General features: G+C 39.9%; 1 protein-coding gene and 1 pseudogene across 10 annotated transcripts in view; one reads left to right on the top strand and one right to left on the bottom strand.

Annotated features, from left to right (window-relative positions):
• ACACA (acetyl-CoA carboxylase alpha) overlaps positions 1-26,087 on the top strand; it is a 239,721-nt gene that overhangs the window by 17,536 nt on the left and 196,098 nt on the right. For 8 of the 10 annotated variants that reach the window (XM_027087341.1, XM_027087340.1, XM_027087345.1 and 5 more), the window contains 2 exons: positions 4,393-4,439; positions 7,444-7,696. In XM_027087341.1, the coding sequence (XP_026943142.1) occupies positions 7,470-7,696 (227 nt within the window). In that variant the 5' untranslated portion in view covers positions 4,393-4,439; positions 7,444-7,469. Of the gene's footprint in view, positions 1-3,753; positions 4,149-4,392; positions 4,440-7,443; positions 7,697-26,087 lie in introns of those variants that run through there. The other 2 variants (XM_027087344.1, XM_027087346.1) reach the window with 2 other exon arrangements.
• On the bottom strand, positions 11,412-13,266 carry LOC113609763 (voltage-dependent anion-selective channel protein 2 pseudogene; annotated as a pseudogene).

The raw sequence follows: 26,087 nt of genomic DNA, 5'->3' as shown, positions 1-26,087 counted from the left end.
GCGGGATCATTTAGTTGCAGCATGTGGACTTCTTAGCTGTGGCATGCAGGCTTCTTAGTTGTGGCATGCATGCAGGGTCTAGTTCCCTGACCAGGGATAGAACCCAGGCCCCCTGCATTGGGAGTGCAGAATCTTACCCACTGCACCACTAGCGAAGTCCCCATCTAGGTCTTTATTCAGTGATTTCTTCTACATGGAATGCTCCTTCCTCTCCCTCCTTGCTTTTCTCCCTAGTTCTTCATTGCTAATGCCTTCCCACTCCAAGCAGTCTTCTTTGATCTTTGTCTTCACCATTACCACCTCCAGGTTTGGATAATGTACCCTTCTTTTATGTTTCTACACCTAGAAATTATTATAGTACTGTAATTGTTTATTTAAGTGTCCACAGCCACTTAGCCAGGGACCAAATCTTATTTATCTTTGAATATACATTATTTATCTCACAAGTTGGAACACAAGTCCTTGTCATTTTAAAATTCAAAACTTGCAGGAAAGTAAAATATGGCTTAAGAAAAACTGTATAATTCTCTTATGGATACTGAATTAATACCAAAATCCATTTAAGAGTTCATCAATAAAATGACAAAAATGAAGAGGAAAAGTCAGTGATTCTTTATGAATAAATTTCAATGAAGTTACTATGGCTTAAAGAGCAAGGATATGTTGTGTTAGGTTGGATACTTTTATCAGTGGCTATGAAGACTAATTGCTGCCTCTTTAATTAGAATTGCTTGGAAAATACCATGTCATTTGAATTCAAGGAGAACATGTTTACTAAGTTTGGTAAAATCTGTTCTATTTTATTTAGAGAAATATCTAAATAAATAAGTGCATTATCTATAATTAGCTTTAACTCATTTTTCAGGAACATGGAAAGCCTTCTGCAGATATTTTCAAGAGTCCCCAAATAAAAGTTCAAGAACATATATAGTTGATCTTTAAATAACAGGGGTTTGAACTGCATGGGTCCACTTACACGTGGATATTTTTTTCAGTAGTAAATACTGCAATTACTACAAGAACCAAAGGTTGGTCACATCTGTGGATGCTGAATCTTGGATTTGAAGGAACTGCATATACGGAGGGCCCACTCTAAGTTATACACGGCTTTTTGACTGTGTGGAAGGTCAGCACCCCTAACCACTGCTGTTGTTCAAGGGTCAATTATATGTATTTTTAAATAAAAGAAAATTTGACATTGGCAACATTTGCTATAATGAAGGAAATGTTTATTTGACTAAGCAGAATATCCTACAACTGGATCTGTGGAAAGGCCTTCTTTTGGAGGGGATAAGACAGCAGCTATATGAGCCTTCCCCAGGGGTCAATTCCATTATTTGTCCGCTTAGAGGAAAAGTCTTAGCCTAATTCATGGCAAGGCTTTAGGGATACCAAACTTGTATGGAAGCAAAATTTTTGTGAGGGTACATTTTTGTCAGGACAGAGTCCATAGCTTTTATTAGATTTCTAGTAGTGTCTTGACTTAAGAAAATTTAAGAGCCATTGGTTTAGGTACTTAACTCACTGTGCTTGTTTGAGGGCATAAAGTGGGGGGGGGGGGTGCAGAAGAGTGAGGATTAATTGTGGCTTTAAGACTTAACTTTTTGGGACTTCCCTGGCAGTCCAGTGGTTAAGACTCCGAGCTCCCAATGCAGGGGGATGTGGGTTCCATCTCTGGTTGGGGAACTAAGATCCTGCATGCTCCATGGAACAACCAAAAAAACCCCAAATACACACACACACACACAACGCACACAAAAGACAACTTTTTGGTATATGTATAACTGATTCACTTTGCTGTACACCTGAAACTAGCACAACATTGTAAATCAACTATACTCCAATAAAAATTTTTAAAAATTACTTAACTTTTTGGACACAATAAGATGACATTAATGTCATGACATATATATATAACTGATACAAAATTTTACAAAGCAGTATTTATCCTTATGAAGTATGGTGAACTCAACATTTTCTATTCTATTGAATATTTAATTTGTAAAATGTTGGTTGTAACCCATTAACTTAATTTCTTAGTATTCTGATTATTGGTAACCCGTAGTTTGAAAAACACTGTTTAGTGCTTGTAAAACCCTTTCCTGTACTCTCAGACCTCACAGCAGTTCCATGAGGTACATATGACCTCTTTTTATTTTTACAGATGAGGTGACTCAGAGATGGTAAGTGACTTGTTCAAGTTTGCACTGCCAGTAACGTGTCAGAGTCAGAGTGTGATCTTGGTCCTAGGTTTTGACTCCAGTTCCCCTGACCCCTTTTGTTACATCCCATCCAAACTACATACTTTTCCCTTCCTCTTCTCACTCCCTTCTCTACCACAATTGTAGGGAATAGTATTAGCTCAGACTACACAATTGGGTACATCCTAATTTGCCAGTTGGCATACCTGCACTGTCCCCAGTCTCGTTGCTTGTCATTTGGGGTCCCCTCTCTTAGAAGTTCTGGATTTCCCTATCAGTGTAAAGTTCTTTCCTTCTTTTTTCTTCTCCACCCTAGACCAGTGGTTTTCAAGCCTGGATGTAAAGAGGTTCAATCAGTTGTGGAACTTAATATTCAAATATCTGGGTCTCCAGCAGGGATTCTTTTTTTTTTTTTTTTTTGGCTGCATTGGTTCTTCGTTGCTGTGTGTGGGCTTTCTCTAGTTGCGGTGAGCGGGAACTACTCTTCAACGCGGTGTGCGGGCTTCTCATTGGGGTGGCTTCTCTTGTTGTGGAGCACAGGCTCCAGGCGTGTGGGCTCAGTAGTTGTGACTCGTGGGCTCTAGAGCGCAAGACTCAGTAGTTGTGGTGCACGGGCTTAGTTGCTCCGCGGCATGTGGGAGCTTCCCGGACCAGGGCTCAAACTCGTGTCCCCTGCATTGGCAGTCAGATTCTTAACCACTGCGCCACCAGGGAAGCCGCCAAGCAGGGATTCTGATTCAGAAGATCTGGAATGGAGTTTAGACATTTTTTTTAATAATTTTTTTAATTGAAGTATAGTTGATGTACAGTATTGTATGTTACAGGTGTACAACATAGTGATTTACAATTTTTAAAGGTTATACTCCATTTATAGTTACTATAAAATATTGGCTAGGGACTTCCTTGGTGGCGCAGTGGTTAAAAATCCGCCTGCCAATGTAGGGAACACGGGTTTGAGCCCTGGTCCGGGAAGATCCCACATGCCGCGGAGCAACTAAGCCCGTGGGCCACAACTACTGAGCCTGCGTTCTAGAGCCCGTGAGCCACAACTACTGCAGCCCGCGTGCCTAGAGCCTGTGCTCCGCAACAAAGAGAAGCCACTGCAGTGAGAAGCCCGCACACCGCAACAAAGAGTAGACCCCGCTTGCCACAACTAGAGAAAGCCCGCGCACAGCAACAAAGACCCAACGCAGCCAAAAAATAAAGTAAAAAGTATATATATTGGCTATATTTCCTGTATTGTACAATATATCCTTGTAGCTTATTTTATACATAACAGTTTGTACCTCTTAATCCCCTACCCCATTATTGCCCTTCCCCCTTCCCTCTCCTCACTGGTAAGCAGTAGTCTCTTCTTGCTATCTGTGAGTCTGCTTCTTTTTTGTTATATTCACTAGTTTGTTGTATTTTTTAGATTCCGCATATAAGTGATATCATACAGTATTTGTCTTTCCCTGTCTGACTTATTTCACTAAGCATAATACCTTCCAAATCCATCCATGTTGTTGCAAATGGTGAAATTTCATTCTGTTTTTAATGGCTGAATAGTATTCCATTGTATGTATACACCACATCTTCTTTATCCATTCATGTGTTTTTAAAAAGCTCCACAGGTAATTGTTATACGTAGTCAAAGTAGAGAAATTCTACCCCAAATACATTATAATTGTTGGGCATAGAAGGGAAACCAGGATTTGGGAAGTAGCTAGAGATTCTTTGGTTCCTTAGAGTTTAGGGACTTAATAATGAGAGACCTGTCCTCTCCTTGGCTCCCAACCTTTGTGGGTGGGTATAAACATTTGGAAACATAATTAGAGCCTGACTGAGTTGTTGAGAATCTTGTGGTTCTCTTCTCCCCACTGCCTACTTTTTGATGAAATATTGGAAATCATAGGGTCGGAATGTGTCCATCAAAGTATACAATTGGAAAAGGCACCTTGTGAAATGGTAAGCTTGGATTATTGTTGAATACTTTTCGTGAATAGTAAAGTCTTTGAATGTGTAATGCTTTTGATTTACAGATTTAAACCAATAGTTAAGCAACTGAACTTTATACTTCAAGTTAAATAGCATATTTGACCATAGAAATGATACTTTGACTAGTTTTGTACTGTGATGAGCAAAACGGGAATTGATAAAATTTGGGTTTCTTAAAAAAAGACATTTCAAATCTCTCTCTTTCTCTCTTTAGTTCTTTTTGGAGGTGGATATCTGCTCAGACAATAAGAATTTTAAGAGGTCAGTTACAAATAATGCTTCTTCATGTTTACAGTGTGATAAAAATTTTATGTTCACGTGCTAAAATATAAAACTGTAGGCTTTTATGTTAAAAGTTGCCTTCCGCAAAAAAATATAGGCAGATGGAGGTGGGAGGTGGGTTAGCTGAAGTGGTTGAGACTGACAGTGGTAGTAATCCACCACCTTTTCTCTTCAGTTCAGGCCTGGAATCAGTGGAAATGGGACGGGCTGTGGAGTAGCTTCTAGAGTGTCTGGACAGCTTCTCAGTGATTTTCCATACACGACCTCTCTTTTCTGTGGTTTGTAGGCTTGTGCCTGGGAATACCACTCAGTGGAGCTACTGGTTGGTGGACAGGCTCTTTAGCTGTTGCCACTTTGCTGCTTTCAGTCTCTGGAACCTATAGGTTCCTTCATGTTCTTCTTGGCTAGGAAAGAAAAATTTGAAGTTGACCTTATGGAACCTTTCATTTATTCGTTAATCCTTTTTCTTTTCTCATGGAAGAAAGGAGAATTGCTCCTTTCTCAGTGAGTTTTATTTTTTCGTGTAGTTATCTAATTTTGCTTAGACTATAAACTAGAATCTGTCCCTGAGTGCCTTATTTCTCTTGTGAAGAAGGCAGCTATTATTTTCTGTTAGTTGAGATGAAATTTGGAAAAATTTTTTTTAATCTATTATTTTTAAGCTTGATTATTCACTGCTCTAAAATGAGAAAGTAGTAGCCTTTTCACTGCTGTACTTTTTGGTGTTCTTCAGAGTGGTAAATCTGTTAGAACTTTTCTCTCCCTACCTCCTTCTCTCCCTTTTTTCCTTCCGTCCTTTTTTTCTCTTTTTAATGATTTGGTTTTTTTGAAGGTTCTGGAAATGAGCCTCTTTATAAAATTTGGAGACATTAAAAAAAATTTTTTTAAAGAAACCTAATATTCCAAGGGAGAAGTGTATAGTGAATTTATTTATTTTATTTAATTTATTTTTTTGGCCACACCGTGCGGCATGCGGAATCTTAGTTGCCCCACCAGAGATCAAACCGGGCCCCCCCAACCCTGCAGTGGAAGCGTGGAGTCTTAACCACTGGACCGCCAGGAAAGTCCCCTGTATGATGAATTTAGACGTCAATTTTTTCCTTTCACATGATACTTTTATATTTGATTCTGGTTTTAAAAATGAAAGTTAGCCTAAGGAATCTCCAATTGGCTTTTAGGAAATGTCTATGGGTATTTTTAGCATTCCTGGCAATTTGTTATTACTGTTTTATTCTTCTAGCACAGTGGTTCTCAAATTTCAGGACTTGTTAAAATATAGATTACTGTGCCCCAACCTGTAGGTTCCAGTACAGTTCGCTAGTCTGTGGTAGAGCCCAGGTCATGCGGTTGCTGTGGCTGCTGCTGTGGTCGGGCAACCATACTTTGCGAACCACTGCTCTAGGGTTTACAGATTCTGTTGTGTTTTTGTAAACGAATAAGCTCTGATTCATAAATTACACCGAAATTATGGTGCATGTGTCGTTTTTAACACATTTAGTGATGATTCTCAAATATTTTAAAATCTTGATGTTTTATTATCTAATGTCAAAGGACATTACTGTTTACTTTTATACATCAAAGTGGTTTACAGCATATACAATTATTAATAATAAGTTTATTATTTATTTATAACCTTCTCTGAAGGCACCTCAATATCAGGACTGGGAATCATTACTCTGAATTAAAATCGTTGGTCAGGCTACAAGCTGTTTAATACTAATTTGATGTGTAGTTTTGACTTTTAAATAGCATTTTTGAAATGACAGAATAAATATTGTTTCATTTAGTTTGGGTTTTTATTGTTGTTGTGAGCTTTGAACTATGTTTTGGTCTTTGTTAATTAGTTTGCTAGCGGTTGGCAACATCTAATCCTGACTAGTAAGGCCCTGTATCTAGAAAACTTGTACTTAATTGAGATAACACCTCCATAATTTTAATTATAAATTTAAAATTTGATAGTAGATTCACTTTCTCCCTATCAATGTCAGCAATCAGCATATTAGAGTCCAAAACAGACATTTTGGGGTGAATTTTTTTGTTTTAAGTTTTTAAAAAAATAATTAATTAATTAACTTGGTTATGCCAGGTCTTAGTTGCGGCCCATGGGCTCCTTAGTTTTGGTTTGCCAGCTCCTTAGTTGCAGCACATGTGCTCCTTAGGTGTGGCATGCAAACTCTTAGTTGTGGCATGTGTCTGGGATCTAGTTCCCTGACCAGGGATCGAACCCGTGCCCCCTGCATTGGGAGCATGGAGTCTTAACCACTGTGCCACCAGCAAAATCCCTGGGGTGAATTTTTAACAGATGTGATTTAAGAAAAAACTCATGGGGACAAGTAAAGATTTTTTTTAATTAAAAAATACTCATCTGGAGTTTGTTTTAAAGCAAGCTGTGTATGTGTGTAGTATATGTATACACGCATTTAGCTTGCCTTATATATGTATGTACATATGTAAATGTACTTCATGTGTGTATATTTATATGTATATACACTTATGTAAAATTCATAGCCTCTCATAGTATAGTGTTTGGAACCAGATGATAGTTACGTAACACCAAGTTTCAAATGACCACCGCTCTCCCCAAACCCTTACCCTGCATTCTCCCCAGTGCTAACAACTGAAATCGCAGTATCACAACCAGCAACTTTCACCTACTACAGAGATTTCTCCACTGATCGTTATTATCTCTTGGACTTCACCAAATTGATAGATATTGGGAATGGCTTATAGTTTTTAGAGAGAACGTTCTTTGAGGAAAAGGGAACTGATTTTAATTTTTTAGGCATAGTTCCCATGATCTGGATTTTCTTTTCTTTTAGAAAGCAAAGGCCTTGAAAAAGAATAGCCAAGTAAACTAGTTCTCAAATTCTGCCTTGCTTCCAAGTGCCAGCTGTGGTGTACTAGGTCTAACCTGTGACTTTCCTCAGATACAGGTTATTATCCATAACCTGCTTTTCTCACTTACCCTTCATCTTCTCCATAGCTCTGAGAGATCATTTTGAAGGAATAATGGATGAACCTTCTTCCTTGGCCAAACCTGTGGAGCTCAACCAGCACTCCCGATTCATAATTGGTTCCGTGTCTGAAGATAACTCAGAGGATGAGATTAGCAACCTGGTGAAGCTGGACCTACTGGAGGAGAAGGAGGGCTCTCTGTCACCAGCCTCTGTCTGCTCAGATACGCTCTCTGACTTGGGGATCTCTAGCCTACAGGATGGCTTGGCCTTACACATGAGGTAAGTCAGAGAAGTTTAATGTTTTACTTATTTAATCTGTCCTGTTGGTTTCATTGATCTTGTTCTGAAAAGAGCAAGAATAATTTGAGCCAAGATTTTTTCACCTTTTTCTGTATCATTGGACTTCTTTTTTTTTTTTTTTTTTTTTTTGCGGTACGCGGTCCTCTCACTGTTGTGGCCTCTCCCGTCGCGGAGCACAGGCTCTGGACGCTCAAGCTCAGCAGCCATGGCCCACGGGCCCAGCCGCTCCGCGGCATGTGGGATCCTCCTGGACCGGGACACAAACCCATGTCCCCTGCATCGGCAGGCGGACTCTCAACCACTGCGCCACCAGGGAAGCCCCCTTGGTTTTTTTTTGTTTTTTTTCATTGGATTTTTTGATAAGTGGGAAATGATGTATTTTGCCTGGAGTGCAGGTTTTGAAAGTGTCTTTTCCTAAATGTTCCTCTAAATTTTCTCCCGTTCCTCCTACATGCTAGGTCTTTTAGTGAGACCTAGCAAGTAAGAGTGAGGAATTTCAGTCTCCGTACTACTTTGACTAACACTGTTATAACTGTCTGAAGATTGATAGGACTTTTGCAGGGGTGGGCAAATTTGTAGTAATCTTTCTTTGAACTGCTTTATCATGTCAGAAAGTTATATTCTAATTCTGGCAGGGCCAGACTTTATTGAGGAACAAGGGGTTGTTGTAGAGCTCTCCTTTTTCTCTAGAAACATGATTCTCTACATGTAATTGAGAATGTCAGTAAATAGTAACACTAGATTATTCTTATTTATTGATGTTTGATTGAACAACCAGTGTGTGAACTTTTGGTCATTTGCTTTGCATTTCTTGGATTGAAAAGTCTGAATTAGTGGTTCTTGGTTTTTACTGTACATCAGAATCGCTTGGAGGACCTTAAGAAATGAGCCCCATCCCCAGAAATTCTGATTCAGGTGATACTGGCCTGGCTTGGAGCTGGGGCATTTTTTTTAAAGCTATTTGAGTGAGTGTAATATACAGCCAGGGTTGAGATTATTGGTTAGCCTAGATAAACATAAATTAGGGTGACTATCGCTGCTGTGATTATCTTGGTGCTTCTATAATTAATGGATCATAAAATAATCCAGCTCCTTTTTATACACCCAAGATACAGATTCTGTAGTAAAATCCTGTACTGGGTCTGGCTGAATGCAACTGTCCTGCCTATGGTTATCCCTGGGGATTTGGGGTCCTTGCTTCTGAAACATGAAGTAGTGAGTGTCAGTGGTCACCCCTGTTTGGCTACGTGGAGGTTGAAAGAAAAGAGTTAAGCAAGTTATTTATGTTTTACTTTTCCTAGAACTGCAATGAACCAGTGAGATAATTTAGCCTAATGCTTTTTATTTAAATAGGTGAGAAAACTGAGGTCTAAAGAGGGAAAATAACTTGCCTAAAGGTAAATAGCTGGAAGACTGGAATTCAAAGTTAGATGCCCAGATTCCATTGAAGTAACTTTTCTCCCCTATTTCCCTGACCATACTAAGTGTCTTAATTATATAACTAGTGCAGACAAAGTTGGTGTTTAGGAGTTAGTGAATAAAGTATTATATCTAATCTCTGGGCTAAAAAGAGGAATAGAAGTCAGTATTTAGTAGCAGGGAAAAGAGGTCAGGTTTTTATCTTTATGTAAACATTTTTTCTTACTTAATAGTTCACTTAATGGTTGGCCTGAAGGCTAATACTGGGGGCGGTATCCCTGAGGTCATTTGTAAATGAGTGGGGGTTGTGACTGGTGGGATTACTTGCATTGAGGCCAAGGACCAAAGATTCTAAACCTTCTGCAATGTACTGGATAATCACACACAACGGAGAATTGTTCTCACAATGTCATGGTGCCCCTGTTGAGAAAGACTGGGTGAAATCTAAATCCTTAAAGCCACACAGCACTTGAGAAATTTGTCCAATTTGAGGCCAAGTGAAGCAGAATATCCATTCATTGGATTATGAAATTGTGAGTTTGGCAATGGTGAGATAAATACCATTATAAGAAATTCAGCTGATGATATTACAAGGCAGTTTATAGTTGCCAAATCATTCCCAAAGTTGATGGCTCTTATTGCAAAGTCTATGGGGTCAGTGGTATGAGCACTTGAGAATTTCTTTGCATGCCCTGCTGTTGCAAAACTCATGCCTGTAGCTTGTGGAGGAACCACGGATTGAAGTGTGATCAGCAGCCTGGGAAGGAGACAGTGCCAGTTTCTACTTGCTTCTCAGATAGCTAATGTTCCAAAATAGAACAAAGGTTCTCCATTGATTCATTTCTTTTTTTTTAAACTTCCATCACTTTTTTTTTTTTTTTGGCTGCATTGGGTCTTCGTTGCTGCGCACGGGCTTACTCTAGTTGTGGCGAGCAGGAGCTACTCTTTGTTGTGGCGCGTGGCTTCTCATTGTGTTGGCTTCTCTTTTTGTGGAGCACGGGCTCTAGGCCCCCGGGCTTCAGTTAGTTGCAGCACATGGGCTCAGTAGTTGCGGCACGCCAGCCCTAGAGCGTGCGAGCTTCAGTAGTTGCGGTGCATGGACTCAGTAGTTGTGGCTCGCAGGCTCTAGAGCATAGGCTCAGTAGTTGTGGTGCACGGGCTTTGTTGCTCTGCAGCATGTGGGATCTTCCCAGACCTGGGATCGAACCTGTGTGCCCTGCATTGGCAGGTGGATTCTTTTTTTTTTTTAACATCTTTATTGGGGTATAATTGCTTTACAATGGTGTGTTAGTTTCTGCTTTATAACAAAGTGAATCAGTTATACATATACATATGTTCCCATATCTCTTCCCTCTTGCGTCTCCCTCCCTCCTATCCTCCCTATGGCAGGTGAATTCTTAACCACTGCACCACCAGGGAAGTCCCCATTGATTCAGTTATTAAGTCACTTGTGGATATGATGTCCTTGGGGGGTAATTTAAGTTGTTCCAGATTCATTTTATATATTAGAAAGGACTCTTCTGACATTTGCCACCAATTAAGTAGGTGACCACAGACAATTCATGTTACCTCTTTGGACTCATATTCCTCATCTGTGAAAATGATGATATTGATTCAGATACTCCTTTTCGCCCTTTGAACCCAAATTAAATAGAGACTGGCTGAGTTTAGGATTAGCTCCCAGAATGAATAGTCTTAATCCTTCACAGGTGATACAGATTAAAAAGGCAGGTACATTCTTAAAAGATGCTAACTGGAGATCATCTAAAACCAAGTGAAGTAATTGCCATAGTATAGGATGAGAGTGGGCCCCTGTCTCAAGTTAGGGCTTTGTTTTAAGTGCTAAATGAGAAGTCAAGTGGGTGTGATGGCTGAATAGGCAGAAAAAGAAAACAGACTTTTCCAGAGTTGGAGATGACTTGCATCACATGTTTTCTAGAGTGCCAGGGTAAGATTGGATTAATCACTCTCTAAGCTTTATGACCCAGACATTTGAAAATAATACCCTAAGAAAGTAGTTGTAGCTTGGTGGGAATATATAGGCATCATTGTAGATGACTGTGCTTTGGCTTTTTTTTTTTTTTTTTTTTGCGGTATGCGGGCCTCTCACTGTTGTGGCCTCTCCCACTGCGGAGCACAGGCTCCGGACGCGCAGGCTCAGAGGCCATGGCTCACGGGCCCAGCTGCTCCGCAGCATGTGGGATCTTCCCGGACCGGGGCACGAACCCGTGTCCCCTGCATCGGCAGGCGGACTCTCAACCACTGCGCCACCAGGGAAGCCCTGGCTTTTTATTTTTAGAGATGATCAGCTAGGGTTTGTGACCTGTATATCAGGTAGGTTGATATGTTTCTGAACCTTACTATTATTTTTTTTTTCAGTTTTCATAAAGGTTTATTTCATTATTGGTGGGTAGTGCATTTAACAGTTAAATACATTTAAATAATGTGTAAGTGACTGCACGACTGCAGCATTGGTAACTAGATAGATAACCAATTCAACTAGAAACCAGCTAACAAGTAACTCTCTAAATATTTAAAATGCAGCTCTTGTTTAGATCATCCTTTGTTTTGATCACCTTCTGGGGGGCAGGGAAAGCCAGCTGGTCACACTGGAAATATATAAGGCCAAATCTTCTGATATCCATTCCCAGAGGTTTCGTTCAGCTGGATTAAGGCTCCAACTCCAGGGCAAGCCCCAGCTTGTGGCCTCCAGCGTTAATGCTCTTCCCATCTACCAGAGCAGACAGTGTAAGCTTCACACCAGGCCTCAGAGTCTGAGTGTAGCACACACTCCAATTAAACTAGAGTTGTTGACTTTTGCAGAAATGGAAGCAGTGGGATCCAACTGATATTTAGCTGCAATGCCAAAGCTACTGCAGTTGCTTCCAAGCAGGGTTTACTGAAGTGTCAACATCTTCACATACTTTCTGATAAATTGACCCTCCAAATTCTGTCCCATCATTGATGTTAGTGTGTAGCTGGAAGTCCCCAGTCCTGTAGCCCACTGCAAAATTATTCCTTGTCAGCTTTGATTTGGCACTGTCAAAGGTCATCTGGTGCCCAGCAAGCCAGCCCTCATAACCAAAGACCGCTGAACTGTGGATTGCAGGTCCAGCAAAATCAAAGCCAACATCACAACCAAGGTTTATACACTCCCTCTTGTAAGAAGACTTGATTTTACCTCTTTTCTTTCCCGTGTTTGGTGAAAAGGTGGTATCGGATGTCAGTTTCAAACCTTGACAAATCTGGTCTTCAATAGCGATTCCTGTTCCCAGAGTGTTATCAGTGTTCCACTTTTCTGTGAAAGTCAGACCATACTCACACCATTTCTATTTGGTCTCCAAGGTCCCAGTAACTTTACCAGTGCCTGTGTTAGATTAACCAGATGTTGAGAATTCCACCCCACTGCATGACTTTGTTTTCACATCTAGTTTCACCAGCCCAAAACCAAATCCTTTGTTGAAAATATCTCTGGCAGCTTTGCCAAGGTACATTGGCCTCGGGCAGTTCTGTCGGTAGACCTCGGGAAAAGGTGATCTCGTGGTCTCCTGGGGGTAAGGGGCTGAGGCAGGTCACTCGGGGTCGGGCTGCAGCTGCCAAGGTTGGAGGGCGAAGTTCATTATTAATATTTAATTGAACATTTGAGGAGAAAAACCATTAAAGACTGAATGTAAGCATCTCAATTTTGATACCTAATGTATGATTTGGTGGCATATAATAGAGCCATCTAGTTGTATGGATGCTGACATTTTCTCTGCTCCTTGTGGGATGCCACTTGAGGTCAGATTGCTCTGCATACTTACAATGCTGTGCAAATCCAGATTACCCCACAGTATCACACTATCAAACAAACAAAGATAGTAATCAGTTTTGTCAACTAGTATGCTGATTTCCTGGTTGAAGTCCAGTTGGAGACAGGTTAGCCTCACAGTGGGATCTTTTACCTCTTAAGGTACTGTGATTTCTTTAAATCTTTTTTATACTATAATTCATGTATTTGAAACTCCATCTCAATTTTCTCTTAAAGTTCTTAAAAATGTATACTCAAAACATCAAAGGGCCAACATTTTATGTTTAGCAAGCATGTTTGGTTAATGACTTTATTTGAGAACAATCTGTAAATGCTGTTGTGTGTGTGTGTGTGTGTATAAATATATATATATGTGTGTATATATATATATATATATATATATATATATATATATATATATCTCAAGCCTAAGATGTCCTGTAGCTGGGGTTTAAGACAGTAGTTGCTGCTGTGGAAGGAGAGAGTCATTCAGTTCACTCAGGAAGGGCACCTTGAAGGTGAGTTATATTCCTATCTCCTTTATGGTCTAGAAAAAAAAGTACTTTACTAATATTTTAGAAAATTTAGGGTTCACATATGAGATTGTCTATAACGTGTTTGACTCTTCAGAAGAATCTAACTAGAGAGTTTTGTTTTTTGTTTTTTGGTTTTTTTTTGCGGTACGCGGGCCTCTCACTGTTGTGGCCTCTCCTGTTGCAGAGCACAGGCTCCAGACGCTCAGGCTCAGCGGCTATGGCTCACGGGCCCAGCCGCTCCGCGGCATGTGGGATCTTCCCGGACCGGGGCACGAACCGGTGTCTCCTGCATCGGCAGGCGGACTCTCAACAACTGCGCCACCAGGGAAGCCCATAACTAGAGAGTTTTGATGCCATTTTCTAATTAGAAATAATCTTTAAAGTTTCTCCAGTGACGCCAGTCATGGAATGCAGACAGGTAATATACCGAATTTGGGATCAGCTCCTGGATACCGTACTTCGTGGTCATATTAAACATTTCATATAGGGGCTTCCGGGAGAGGCCACAACAGTGAGAGGCCCGCGTACCGCAAAAAAAAAAAAGAAAAAAGAAAAATTTTCATAGAGAGCTGTACTGAGCTTCATCCATAAGAAATAAGGTGATTCTAACCTTAGAATCTGAGAGAATCTGGGAGTGGTTCTCAGCTTCCATTCCCATTGACTGGGTCAAGAGGGAAGTTATAGCGAACAAGAATAGTAAGAGAGAGAGCTGACCTATTCCTGCTACATCCTATTCCTATTTTTCACATTGTCTGTATGAATTAGCAGTCCTGTTTTCTCAGTGACTAATTAGAAAAATAATAGTAATGATTGGTAACATTATCAAGTGCTTTACGATATGCCAAACTCTCTGATGTGCTTTATGTGGAGTGTCACACTTAATCTCCACTGCAGCAAACCCACAAGGTAAATAATATACTCTTATTACCCATAATTTATGGATGGGGAATTTATGGATAGGGAATTACCCAGTCAGAGCACATACTGTCAGCCACTATACTAAAACAAGAACCCTGGGTGTAATAGATAGGTCGTGTCCTCTTTGAGCAATTTTTCTCTAATTAAACGTCAGCCTTATTTAAAAGGGACAGAAGTTAGAAAATATATATATTTTTAGAATTTTATTTTTTTTGATGTGGACCTTTTTTTCTTAAAGTCTTTATTGAATTTGTTACAGTATTGCTTCTGTTTTGTGTTTTGGTTTTTTGGCCGTGAGGCATTTGGGCTCTTAGCTCCTGGACCAGGGATTGAACCTGTACCCCCTGCATTGGAAGGCAAAGTCTTAACCACTGGACTGCCAGGGAAGTCCCTGAAAATATATTTTTACATAATGCTTTATTAAAGAAGCAGTAAGGAAAATTAAAAACAAAATACTAGAAAGCAAACATAAAGCCTTGTATATCCGCCACCCAGAGATAACTCCTGCTAATACCCTATTGTATAGTCTTCTGGATCCTTTTCTGTGCATAGGTGCATATGCATTTCTTGCTACTGAGATGAGATCATCCTGTATACATTGTTTTACAGTCTCTTTTTTGTCAAAAATTTCCACTTTTATATTTCAATAAATTTTCATCTCATCTAATATGTACACCATATTCAAGTTTCTCCAGTTGACTCTAAAATCCTGTTTCATCCAATCTGGTATCAAATCCAGGACCATACGTTGTATATTATATCCCTTAAATTTCTTAATCTATCGGTACCCTCTTTTTTTTTGGTGACAGTGACTCGTTGAAAAGGAAGGTAGCAAATCATGAAAGTATATGGCTACTAGTGATAGTTTGGTGGTATAGAGATAAATGGAAGGAAAAATAAAGGATAATTTACCATTCCACACTTTTTATTGTTATAGCATGTGTAGCACAACAATTTGGTGTTGCACTAATGATGATATTTTAGTGGATTTTACAATCATAATGAAAGTGACCATTATCAAATATTGTATGATTTGACCGAAAGCTATGAAGAACAAGAGCTTTCTAGTTTTAGCTGTATATATTTGTGTTTGACCTGAAAAGAAACAAGGATTCTCTTTATTTTTTAGTCTCTCACTTTTAAACTCCTGAGTCTGAAGTGATTTCATTTAAATCTAGTGATGGAGGTGAAAATAAATAGCTGCAAAAGCCCTTGGAAAAGTAAAATGTGCCATACTGGTATAATATATTATTTATTATGGAGGAGTCCATTTGTGAGGTAAATTTTCATATTAGGGCTTTTGGGAATTTAGATCTGAAAGGCTTTTTTTTTTTTTTTAAATAACTTTTTTTTTTTTTGCGGTACGCGGGCCTCTCACTGTTGTGGCCTCTCCCGTTGCGGAGCACAGGCTCCGGACGCGCAGGCTCAGCGGCCATGGCTCACGGGCCCAGCCACTCCGCGGCATGTGGGATCTTCCCGGACCGGGGCACGAACCCATGTCCCCTGCATCGGCAGGCGGACTTTCAACCACTGCGCCACCAGGGAAGCCCTGAAAGGCTTTTGATTACAGCAAACATTTACTGTCAACGTTATAATTTATATGTTGAGAATAACCATTATTGAGAGGGCAGGAAACTTCATTTCCCCTTCCTATCTTTTGGCTCTTCTCTCTCGCGCTGTAACATGGGGAATAAGGAAACTGGCTCTAGTTTTGAGTTTATATTATGGCTTTGCTTGCAGATGGGCCTGTGAGAGTGTTCTTATGTTTGGCTTTCTTAGGATTTCCCATTTAGCTTCCCTGAGCTTCCCCCCTTCCCCCAGCAGCTCTCCAAACTCTTTACTCTCAATACTTCTTCCTTGATATTCTGAGGTTCCCAGTTGCCATGGTACCTCAGAAGTGGAGTAGACAGAGAAGGTCATTATGAGATCTGCAACGTGGTACTTTTTTGCTGAGGGCAATAGTTTCCTGTCTCTATCTCCCACTCATTCCTTCTTTCCATTCAGAAAACCGGAGCTGTCTCTGTCTGTGTGTGTATTATAGTCTCCAGAGTTTATTCTACAAACGTAGTTAATTGGAGGCATGAAATTACAAATGTTCTAATGTTCAGGACAGTTGCTTGAAAGTGTTTATTCCTTTTAGTACTTTTAGTGTAATGCATACATTTTCCCCCTCTGTTTTTCCTGTTAATATGAATTTAAAAGTGAAGTTTGCTTTTACTACTTGATTTTTTTTTAATTATGAGATGTACGCTTATTAGAGAAAATTTGGAAATCCAAAAAGTATAAAGAAAGAAATAAAAAACAATCCAAGATATGACCATCCAGCAATAACTGCTGTTAATATTTGATATGTTTCCTTTCAGTGTTTTTTACCCCTTAAGGATAAATTTCATCAAAAAGTATATACATAGGTGATGTTGTAATGAATACACAGCTCTGTTTCCTGCTTTTTTCCCCACATAACAATATTTTCTCATGTCCTTAAAAATCTTTCATAAACATGACTTTTTCAGAGTGCTAAAGTAGGGTTATGCTTGTTTCTAAGTGGCCTTCCCTACTATGGGCTCTTTGGTTTCTGAGGCAGTTTATTACTCCTTGACGATCTACTTTTTATTTTCCAAAAATTTTTTTGACATCTATAATCTGTTAGGGGGGTCTCCTCTTCCATTCTCTTTGTCCTTATATCTTTATACCTCTTTTACTATTTTATTGTCATTTTTGTGATTTTGGTAGGGAACAGTAATAAACAAATGCTCACACTTTCAGCTGGTAGTCCCATTCACTTCTTAATCTAGCGCAGTTGGGTTTCTGCATTTACCATTTCTTGTAGCTACTCTTAGAAAACTCTAAGCTACTTCTAAGCTACTCTTAGAAAACTTTTGAAACTACTCCTTATGTTTTACGAACATAATCTCCCAATTCTCTTTTCTGATCCTTCCCTCTTAGGTGCTTAAATAGGCTTGCTTTTGTTTTTATTTATTTATTTATTCATTCATTCTTGGCTGCGTTGGGTCTTTGTTGCTGTGCACGGGCTTTCTCTAGTTGCGGTGAGCAGGGGCTCCTCTTTGTTGCGGTCCACGGGCTTCTCATTTGCAGTGGCTTCTCTTGTTGTGGAGCACAGGCTCTAGGCACACAGGCTTCAGTGGTTGTGGCGTGTGGGCTCAGTAGTTGTCGCTCGTGGGCTCTAGAGCACAGGCTCAGTAGTTGTGGTGCTCGGGCGTAGTTGCTCCCCGGCATGTAGGATCTTCCTGGACCAGGGCTCAAACCCGTGTCCCCTGCATTGGCAGGAGGATTTTTAACCTCTGCGCCACCAGGGAAGCCCTACGTATTCTTGTTGATCCTATCCCCCAGTAATTCTTGAATTCGTCCCCTTCTTTCCATTGTTACTGCCATTGCTCTTGCTCTTATTTCTTATTTGGATTATGGCAATAGTATTTTAGCGCTTCTCCAGTCTCTTTCCCCCTACAGTATAAGCACCACATGGCCATTGTCATCTCTCTAAGGTAAACTGATCATCTCACAGCACTATTCAGTGGGTCCCCATTATCCATAGGATATTTTAGTGTCTAGCCAAACACTGTGCCAGGGTCCTCATGTTCTTTCTTTCTTTAAATTATTTTAAAAATTTATTTATTTATTTTTGGCTGTGTTGGGTGTTCGTTGCTGCATGAGGGCTTTCTCTAGCTGCGGTGAGCGGGGGCTACTCTTCGTTGCGGTGTGTAGGCTTCTTATTGTGGTGGCTTCTCTTGTTGCAGAGCACGGTCTGTAGGCACACGGCTTCAGTAGTTGTGGCTCGCGGGCTCTAGAGCACAAGCTCAGTAGTTGTGCAGCACAGGCTTTGTTGCTCCGCGGCATGTGGGATCTTCCTGGACCAGGGCTCGAACCCGTTCCCCTGCATTGGCAGGTGGATTCTTAACCACTGCACCACCAGGGAAGTCCGCTAATGTTATTTCTAATACTCACAACAGCTGTAATCATTATGATGGGCTTAATGAGATCTGTAAGGGGCCCACTAATGTCTCAGAGATGTTTGAACTGGGTTTTGAAGGATGAACAGAAAACTGACAAGACAAGCTAACAGAGATAGGTGTGTGTGTAGTAGGAAGGGTAGAGATGGTGAGGTTGACAACATGTGTAAAGGTGCCAGACTGGAAACATCCAACATGTTCAGGCAGTTGTAAGACATGGAGTATCACTGGAATGTAAGGGGGACAGGGTAGTTAGAGCAGTGGAAGAAGAGGCTGGTGAGATAAAGGTCAGATGGTTAAGGGTCTTGTATGTCATACTAATGTTGCAGGAAGAAGGACCCCTGCCAGGGCCCGAGAGTGGGCTCTTGTTTAACACTTGGAAGTGAATTGTCCGAGGAGACACATGTGCTGACAAAGCAAGAGACTTTATTGGGAAGGGGCGCCCGGGCGGAGAGCAGCGGGGTAAGGGAACCCAGGAGATCTGCTCTGCCACGTGGCTTGCAGTCTCGGGTTTTATGGTAATTGGGTTAGTTTCCAGTGGTCTCTGGCCAATCACTCTGACTCAGGGTCCTTCCTGGTGGTGTGGGCATCACTCAGCCAAGATGGATTCCAGCAGGAAGGATTCTGGGAGGTTGGTAGGACATACGGACTGGCGTCTCCTCTCTCCTTTTGACCTTTCCCAAATTCTTCCAGTTGCTGGTAGCTTGTTAGTTCTGCATTCCTTACCAGGACCTCCTGTTGCAAGTGGCTACTATCTTGCCTGGCCAGGGTGGGTGGTTTCAGTCACTAACACTAAGACATATACAAGATGGAAAACATGGGGACTTCCCTGGTGGCACAGTGGTTAAGAATCCACCTGCCAATGCAGGGGACATAGGTTCGAGCCCTGGTCTGGGAAGATCCCACATGCCATGGAGCAACTAAGCCCGTGTGCCACAACTACTGAAGCCCATGCACCTGGAGCCCATGCTCCGCAACAAGAGAAGCCCATGCACCACAATGAAGAGTAGCCCTCGCTCGCCGCAACTAGAGAAAGCCCGTGCACAGCAACGAAGACCCAATGCAGCCAGAAATAAATAAATTTATTATTTTTTTTAAAAAAAGATGGAAAACAGTATTTAAATTTGGCTGTACAACAGAATCATCTGCAGAGCTTTATTCCTGAGCCCTGTCTCAGACTGATTAAATTACAGTCTCTGGTTGTTCTGCTACTCTCCAGGTGAGTCTGGTCTGAAACCTGAGCTGAGAATCACTTTTTCAGAGTTTACAGCAATGCCTGACATATAGTATATGCTTAATAAATGTTTGTTGCATTGAAATTAAAGCTGTGCAAGTAGATTTGATCACTGTGAGGAAGAGTATATAGGTAGGAGGGAAATGTATCTTAAGGAAATGTCTACCTTCAGATGGAAGGAGGGGGAAAAAGGAGACAGGAAATGATCGGTGAGGTAGAAGGAGAACCAAGAAAACCAGAGGAAAGATGATTTAAAGGTAGAAGATGTGACATGAAGTCGTGAATAGAGATGAAAGATGGAGAAAAAGCCCTGGAGTTAAGGGTAAGAGAAGCCTGAGGTGAACAGCTTTAAGTAGATGGCAAGAGATAAAGCAGTGAACGAATGGTGAAAGAACAGGAATTTCAACAGTTCACGTCTTAAGAAGTTGATGGCAAGGAAGAAAATACAATAATTACTTAAGGGCATTATAGGATCTGCTCACTTGCTGCCTCTCCCACCCCTCTCCTCCCCCTACCCCTCCCACTACTCCCCCCACCCCTCTTTTGTCTCCTCCCTCAAGCTCTCTCAGGTTTTCTTTTTGGAATGCCCTTCTCCTGACTGTTGAAATTCCTTTCATACTTTGGGGTCCTCACGTTTTAAGGTCCTTCTCAAATGCTGGCTGTGCTGTGAAATTCTTCTTGTTCTTTCTCCTATTTTGTAGTTCTCTTCTGGAAATTTGGCCTTCCATTTTTTTCCACAACAACAGTTTCATTCTTTTCCATTGTCCTTAACCCAGCAGTCTCCCTTTCTGCTAGTCCCTGCCTCCTCTAGACACACTTTCAGTTCATAACTTTGCCTCATATTTCATGGAGAAAATAGAAACTATCAGACGAGAAATTCTTCCTCCTGACACTTAATTTCAAGCTTACTTGTATCTGTACTCATATTCTTATCTTTGTCATTGATTTTTAGTTTAATCCATTGTATTCAGAGGATATACTCTATGTAATTTCAAATTTTTGAAATTTGTTTATACTTTATGGCTTAGCATATGGTCTACTTTGGTAAAGTTTTTTTTGATTGGTTTGTTTTGTTTTCGATTTTTGGATTTTTTTTTTTGGCTGCGCCGTGTGGCTTGCAGGATTTTAGTTCCCTGACCAGGGGTCGAACCTGAGCCCTCAGCAGTGAAAACGCGGAGTCCTAACCACTGGACTGCCAGGGAATTCTCTGGTAAAGTTTTATAAACACTTGCAAAGAATGTGTATTTTGTATTTGTTGGTTATAAAATTCTATACATGTCAGTTGAGTTTTTCAATTGTGTTGTTTTTCTGTATCCTTGATGTTTTTTGCCTAATTGTTCTCAGTTGCTGAAAGAGGAATATTAATTAATCTCACTGTCAGAATCCTGAATCCTATAAATCAATGAGAAAAAGATATTTCAATGTCTTTTGAAGACATTCAACCCAATAGAAATATAAGGAAAAGACTTGAACTTCACAAAAGAAGGTGCCTGGACGGCAAATAAGCTTATGAAAATAAGCTGTTTAATATCATTGATCATCAGGGATTTGCAGATTAAAAATTACTATGAATTAATTGCCATCCCAACCAAAAAGGCCAAAATTAAAAGACTGACAATGTCAAGTGTTAGCAAGGGTGTACGACACATGGAAGTCCCATACATAGCTAACGGGAATAAACGTAGGCACAACCACTTTAGAAAAGTATTTGGGCAGTATCTTTTACGGCCGTAAACATACATATACTCTGTCAACAAGCAAGTCCTTTCCTTGCTGTTTACCCAAAAGAAATGAGTGCATTTGTCCACCAAAAACCAAGTTCAAGTATAGTCAAAATTCATAAAAAAACAGAATGTCCACCAATAGAATAAATAAATCATGTAGTCGTCACACAATGGAATGCTACATGCAATGAAAATGAACAAACTACTGCTATGCCACAACATGGATGAATTTCATGGACATAATATTGATCAAATACATACAGTACGGCACTATACATATGAAGTTCAAAAACAGGCAAAACTGATTGATGGTGATAGAGTTCAGAATAGTGTTTACATTGGGGAAGATATTGACTGGAAAGGAAGCACACTGGAGCCTTCTGAGACTGTGGAAATAATCGGTATCTTAATGGAGTGGTTGATTATGTACATATGTAAAATTAATGGAGTGTATAATTAAGACTTTGCACTTTATTGTATGAAATCACATCTCAAAAAGTAGATAAAACAGGCAGGACTTCCAGCTATAACTTAGTGAGGAGATGAACAAATCCTTAATCCCAAAAAGCAACTACGAAGCTTGACAAAACCATTTCAGCCTTAAAATCAACTATAAGGCATACAACAGTCTGAGAGAAGTTTCTATTTGAAAAACTGCTGAAATTCAATAAGAACAGTAGGAGTCTGTGGTGTTCTTGTCAGGACTTTTCCCATTCCCTTCCCTCAGCTTGGTTGGCATGGAGGTTTTGCCTCTGTGGGTATGCCATAAGGACTGGAGTTTTTGATGCTGCAGTTGAAGGGAGCATACTCCTTTTGGGTAGTGGATGATGCCCATGCTCCCCAGTGGCATTGTCAGTAGAAGTGACCATCTGGCAGGGGATGAGAGAGGTGGGCCAACTGCTCTACTAGCCTGAGGTGTGTTTGTGGTTGGGGTGAGCATATTGCTGGTTGAGCCTGCGTGCGTGCACAGAGTGGACATGACAGGGCTCAGCAGAAAGTTAAAGCCAGGACATACTTGAAAATGTCCTGAACTTTAAATGTGGTACTCTGCCTTACACACAGACACATGAACGGAGTACAAAAGCCTTACTGGCCTCAGGTGTTTGGGTATAACCCCTGCCTAATCACTGGCTGACATTTAAGTTTTGCAGACATAGAGGTAACACCTTAGGAAGGAGGTTGAAACATAAAAGCACATGATAAGAAGAAATTGAGCTGAGGCATCAGTGATTGTACGCTTTGGGGGAGAGAGATTTCACAGATTTAGCCCAGGCAAATTATTAAGCCAAGAAAGAAAAACAAGCATTAGTAACAACAACAATCTTCATGGGTAAAAGAGATCAGAATCCAGAGTTGATACAATAAACTGTTTAATATGTTAAGTTTTCAACAGAAAAATAATGAGATGTGAAAAGAAATAGGAAAGTTAGCCCATATTTAGGAAAAAAAGTCAATATAGGCTGTCTCTGAGTGTCTAGATGCTGGATTAGCAGACAGAGTCTTCAAATCAGGTATCATAAATGTATTCAAAGAACCAAAAGAAAGCATGTTTAAAGAATTTTTTAAAAGTATGACAACAATGAATCAATAAATAATATTCTCAGTAAGGAGAGAGAAATTTAAAAGAAGCAAATGTCACCAAAGAGGATATACAGATGGCAAATAAAGATGTGAAGAGATGTTTAAAATCACTAGCTATTAGGGAAGTGCAAATTAAGACAGTAAGTATTACTATACAACTGTCAGAGTGCCTAAAATAAAAATTAGTGACAACACCAAATGTTTGCAAGAATGTGGAGTAATTGGAAAACTTGTACATAGTTGGTGGGAATGTAAATGATACAGCCAGTCTGGAAAATAATTTGGAAATTTCTTATAAAACTAAATATTTACCATATGTTCCAACAATTCCATTCCTAGTTACATACCCATAAGAAATGAAAGCATATGTTCACATAAAAACTTGTACATGAATGTCCACAGCAACATTATTCATAATAACTATAAAGTGGAAATAACCCGGTATCCATCAACTGATAAATGGATAAACAAAATGTGGTATGGCCATACAGTGGAAAATTATTTGGCCATAAAGAGAAATGAAGTATGGATACATGCTACAACTTTGAAAACATTATGCTAAGTGAAAGAAGCCACATATGATATCATTCCATTTATATGAAATATCTAGAATAGGCAAATCTATAAAGACAGAAAGTAGATTAGTCATTGCCTAGGACTGGGGAGGGGTTTGGGGGAAATAGGGAGTGTCTGCTACTGAGTACAGGGTTTCTTTTGGGGGTAATGAAAATGTTCTAAAATTGATTGTGATGATGGTTCACAACCATGTGAATATAATAAAAACCATTGAATTATATACTTTAAATGGCTGAAATATATGGTATGTGAATTATATCTCAATAAAGTTGTTAAGGATTTTAAAATGAGATTAGCAAGGTCACAGGCTATAGGATCCATATACAAAAATTAGTTGTATTTCTGCATACTAGCTAGCAATGAACAAGCAAAAAATTAAATTAAAAAAATTTTATTCACTATGGCAATGAAAATAATAAAATGCTTAGGAATAAATTCAACAAAAAAAAGTATAAGACTTGTACATCAAAAATTATATTACTGGGACTTCCCTGGTGGTCCAGTGGTTAAGAATCTGTCTTGTAATGCAGCAGATGCTGGTTCGATCCCTGGTCGGGGAACTAAGATCCCACATGCCACCGGGCAACTAAGCCTGGGCGCCGCAACTACAGAGCCCACGTGCCACAACTAGAGAGAAGCCTGCACACTGCAATGAAGCAAAAAGGCTGTGCACTGCAACTAAGACCCAACGCAGCCAAAAAATAAAAATAAAATTAAATTATATTACATTGCTGAGAGAAATTGAAGAAACTTAAAGTCTAAATACAGGCATACCTTGTTTTATTGCAGTCGCTTTATTGCACAGATAATAGATATCTGTGCACAGATATCACAGATAATTGCATTTTACAAATTGCAGGTTTGTGGCAACCCTGCATTGTCAGATGATGGTTAGCATTTTTTAGCGATAAAATCTTTTAAAATTAAGGTATGTACATTTTTTGGTAGACATAATGCTATTATTGAACACTTAGTAGACTATAGTATAGAGTAAACCTAACTTTTCCGTGCATTGGGAAACCAAAAAATTCATGTGACTTACTTTATTGCAATATTCACTTTATTGTGGTGGTGAATTGTGGAACCAAACCTGCAATATCTATGAGGTATGCCTATAAATGGAGAGACAGTCCATGTTTGGGAATTGGAAAACTCAATATTGTCAAAATGGTGATTTTCCCTAAATTGATCTTTAAATTCACAGTCCATGTCAAAATCCTAGGAGGATTTGTTTTTTCTTTCTAGAATTTGCCAAACTCATCCTAAAATTTACATGGAAACCCAAAGGACCTAGAATAGACAAAACAATTATGGAAAAGGAAAGCAAAGTTGGAAGACTTACACTACCTGATTTCAAAAACTGACTGTAAAGCCACAGTTATCAAGGCTGTGTGGCATTGTTAACAGGGATAGGCATATAGATCAGTGAATCACAATTAGGAGTCCACAGCTAAATCTATTTATATATATGGTCAGTTGATTTTCAAAAGAGGTACATCCTTGATTCAAGATTTCTTTGCTTGGAAAAGCCCCAGTGTAAAACAGTCTCTCACAGTGCGTGCTGCAGTGTAACTCAGACTGCCTTGCAGTCAGGCTAGCTAATGCATCACAGTCTGCCGGATAAACTGCTACGTCATCCTTGGTGCTTGGCATGTTACAATGTTGGGATCAGTGTGGGCTTCTAGTTGGATTTTGTGCCAGGTACGTGTCTACTTTGGACACTCTTTTCATGTTAGATTAAAATGAGGATGCTTTGAATTTGGAGGAATGAATGTGGCTTTTTCTTTCTTTTGTTCTAATATTACAGGAGGATTGGGAGCAGCATCCATAAAAGATTAGAAACACTAGCTTTGTTTTGGATCTGTGTGTGCTGTGTTAGTGTTTGGTTGTTTTAGAAAGATCACTTTGGTGAAAAGGAAGCACAAACTTGATTACTGAGAGTGACTCTGGTATATTTTCTGATATAATCAAGTGCAAAATAGCCTGCTTTATTCTATACGCAATGCTTTGCTGTTTGAATGTTGAACTTATATAACAAAGGCAGAGAGTGATTCTCTTTTGGGAACTGCCTACATCTGGCAGTTAGATGTGTGTAAAATTGAGCTGCTTCTACATCTGTGGTCACTGTAATTGTTCTGAACAAAGGCTTCAGTGCTCTGTTTTTTGAGACATGTTATCCTGAAGAGACATAAAGATAGGAGGACTCCTCTGCATCAGCTTCTTTAAAGGAGGAAGCAAACTTGACTGACTTTATCAGACGTTAGCATAGTATGGAAGGAATGATGCAGAGTGGTACAGGCCAGAAACCAATCCAGGACTTCCATTTTTTATTATGCCTAATGGTCATATTGAGCGAGTGTCCTGATTGAGTCTTTTCACCTTGGGTCACCTGAATGTCCTAAGATCAAGGTTTGTCTTAATCATTTATCTTCTATTTGATTTTTCATCTTTCATCTGTGTTCCAGGTCATTTGTGTACTTCTGTTTTGGAGGGTTTCCCTGGAAGGTTAATAGGTTCTCAGCATAGTTGGCGTTAGATAAGAATTAACCATTTGTATTCAACACTTTGGTGAGAAAGAATTTTTCTGTGGTGCATGAATCAGGTTAGATATGACTCTGGTGGAT

The sequence above is a fragment of the Aethalodelphis obliquidens genome, unplaced genomic scaffold (assembly GCF_003676395.1).
Source record: "Aethalodelphis obliquidens isolate GAN/ISIS:26980383/991018 unplaced genomic scaffold, ASM367639v1 scaffold58, whole genome shotgun sequence".
NCBI classification, from domain to species: domain Eukaryota; kingdom Metazoa; phylum Chordata; class Mammalia; order Artiodactyla; family Delphinidae; genus Aethalodelphis; species Aethalodelphis obliquidens.
The sequence above is the reverse complement of the archived record's forward strand: the minus strand, read 5'-3'. Positions and strand labels throughout refer to the sequence as shown.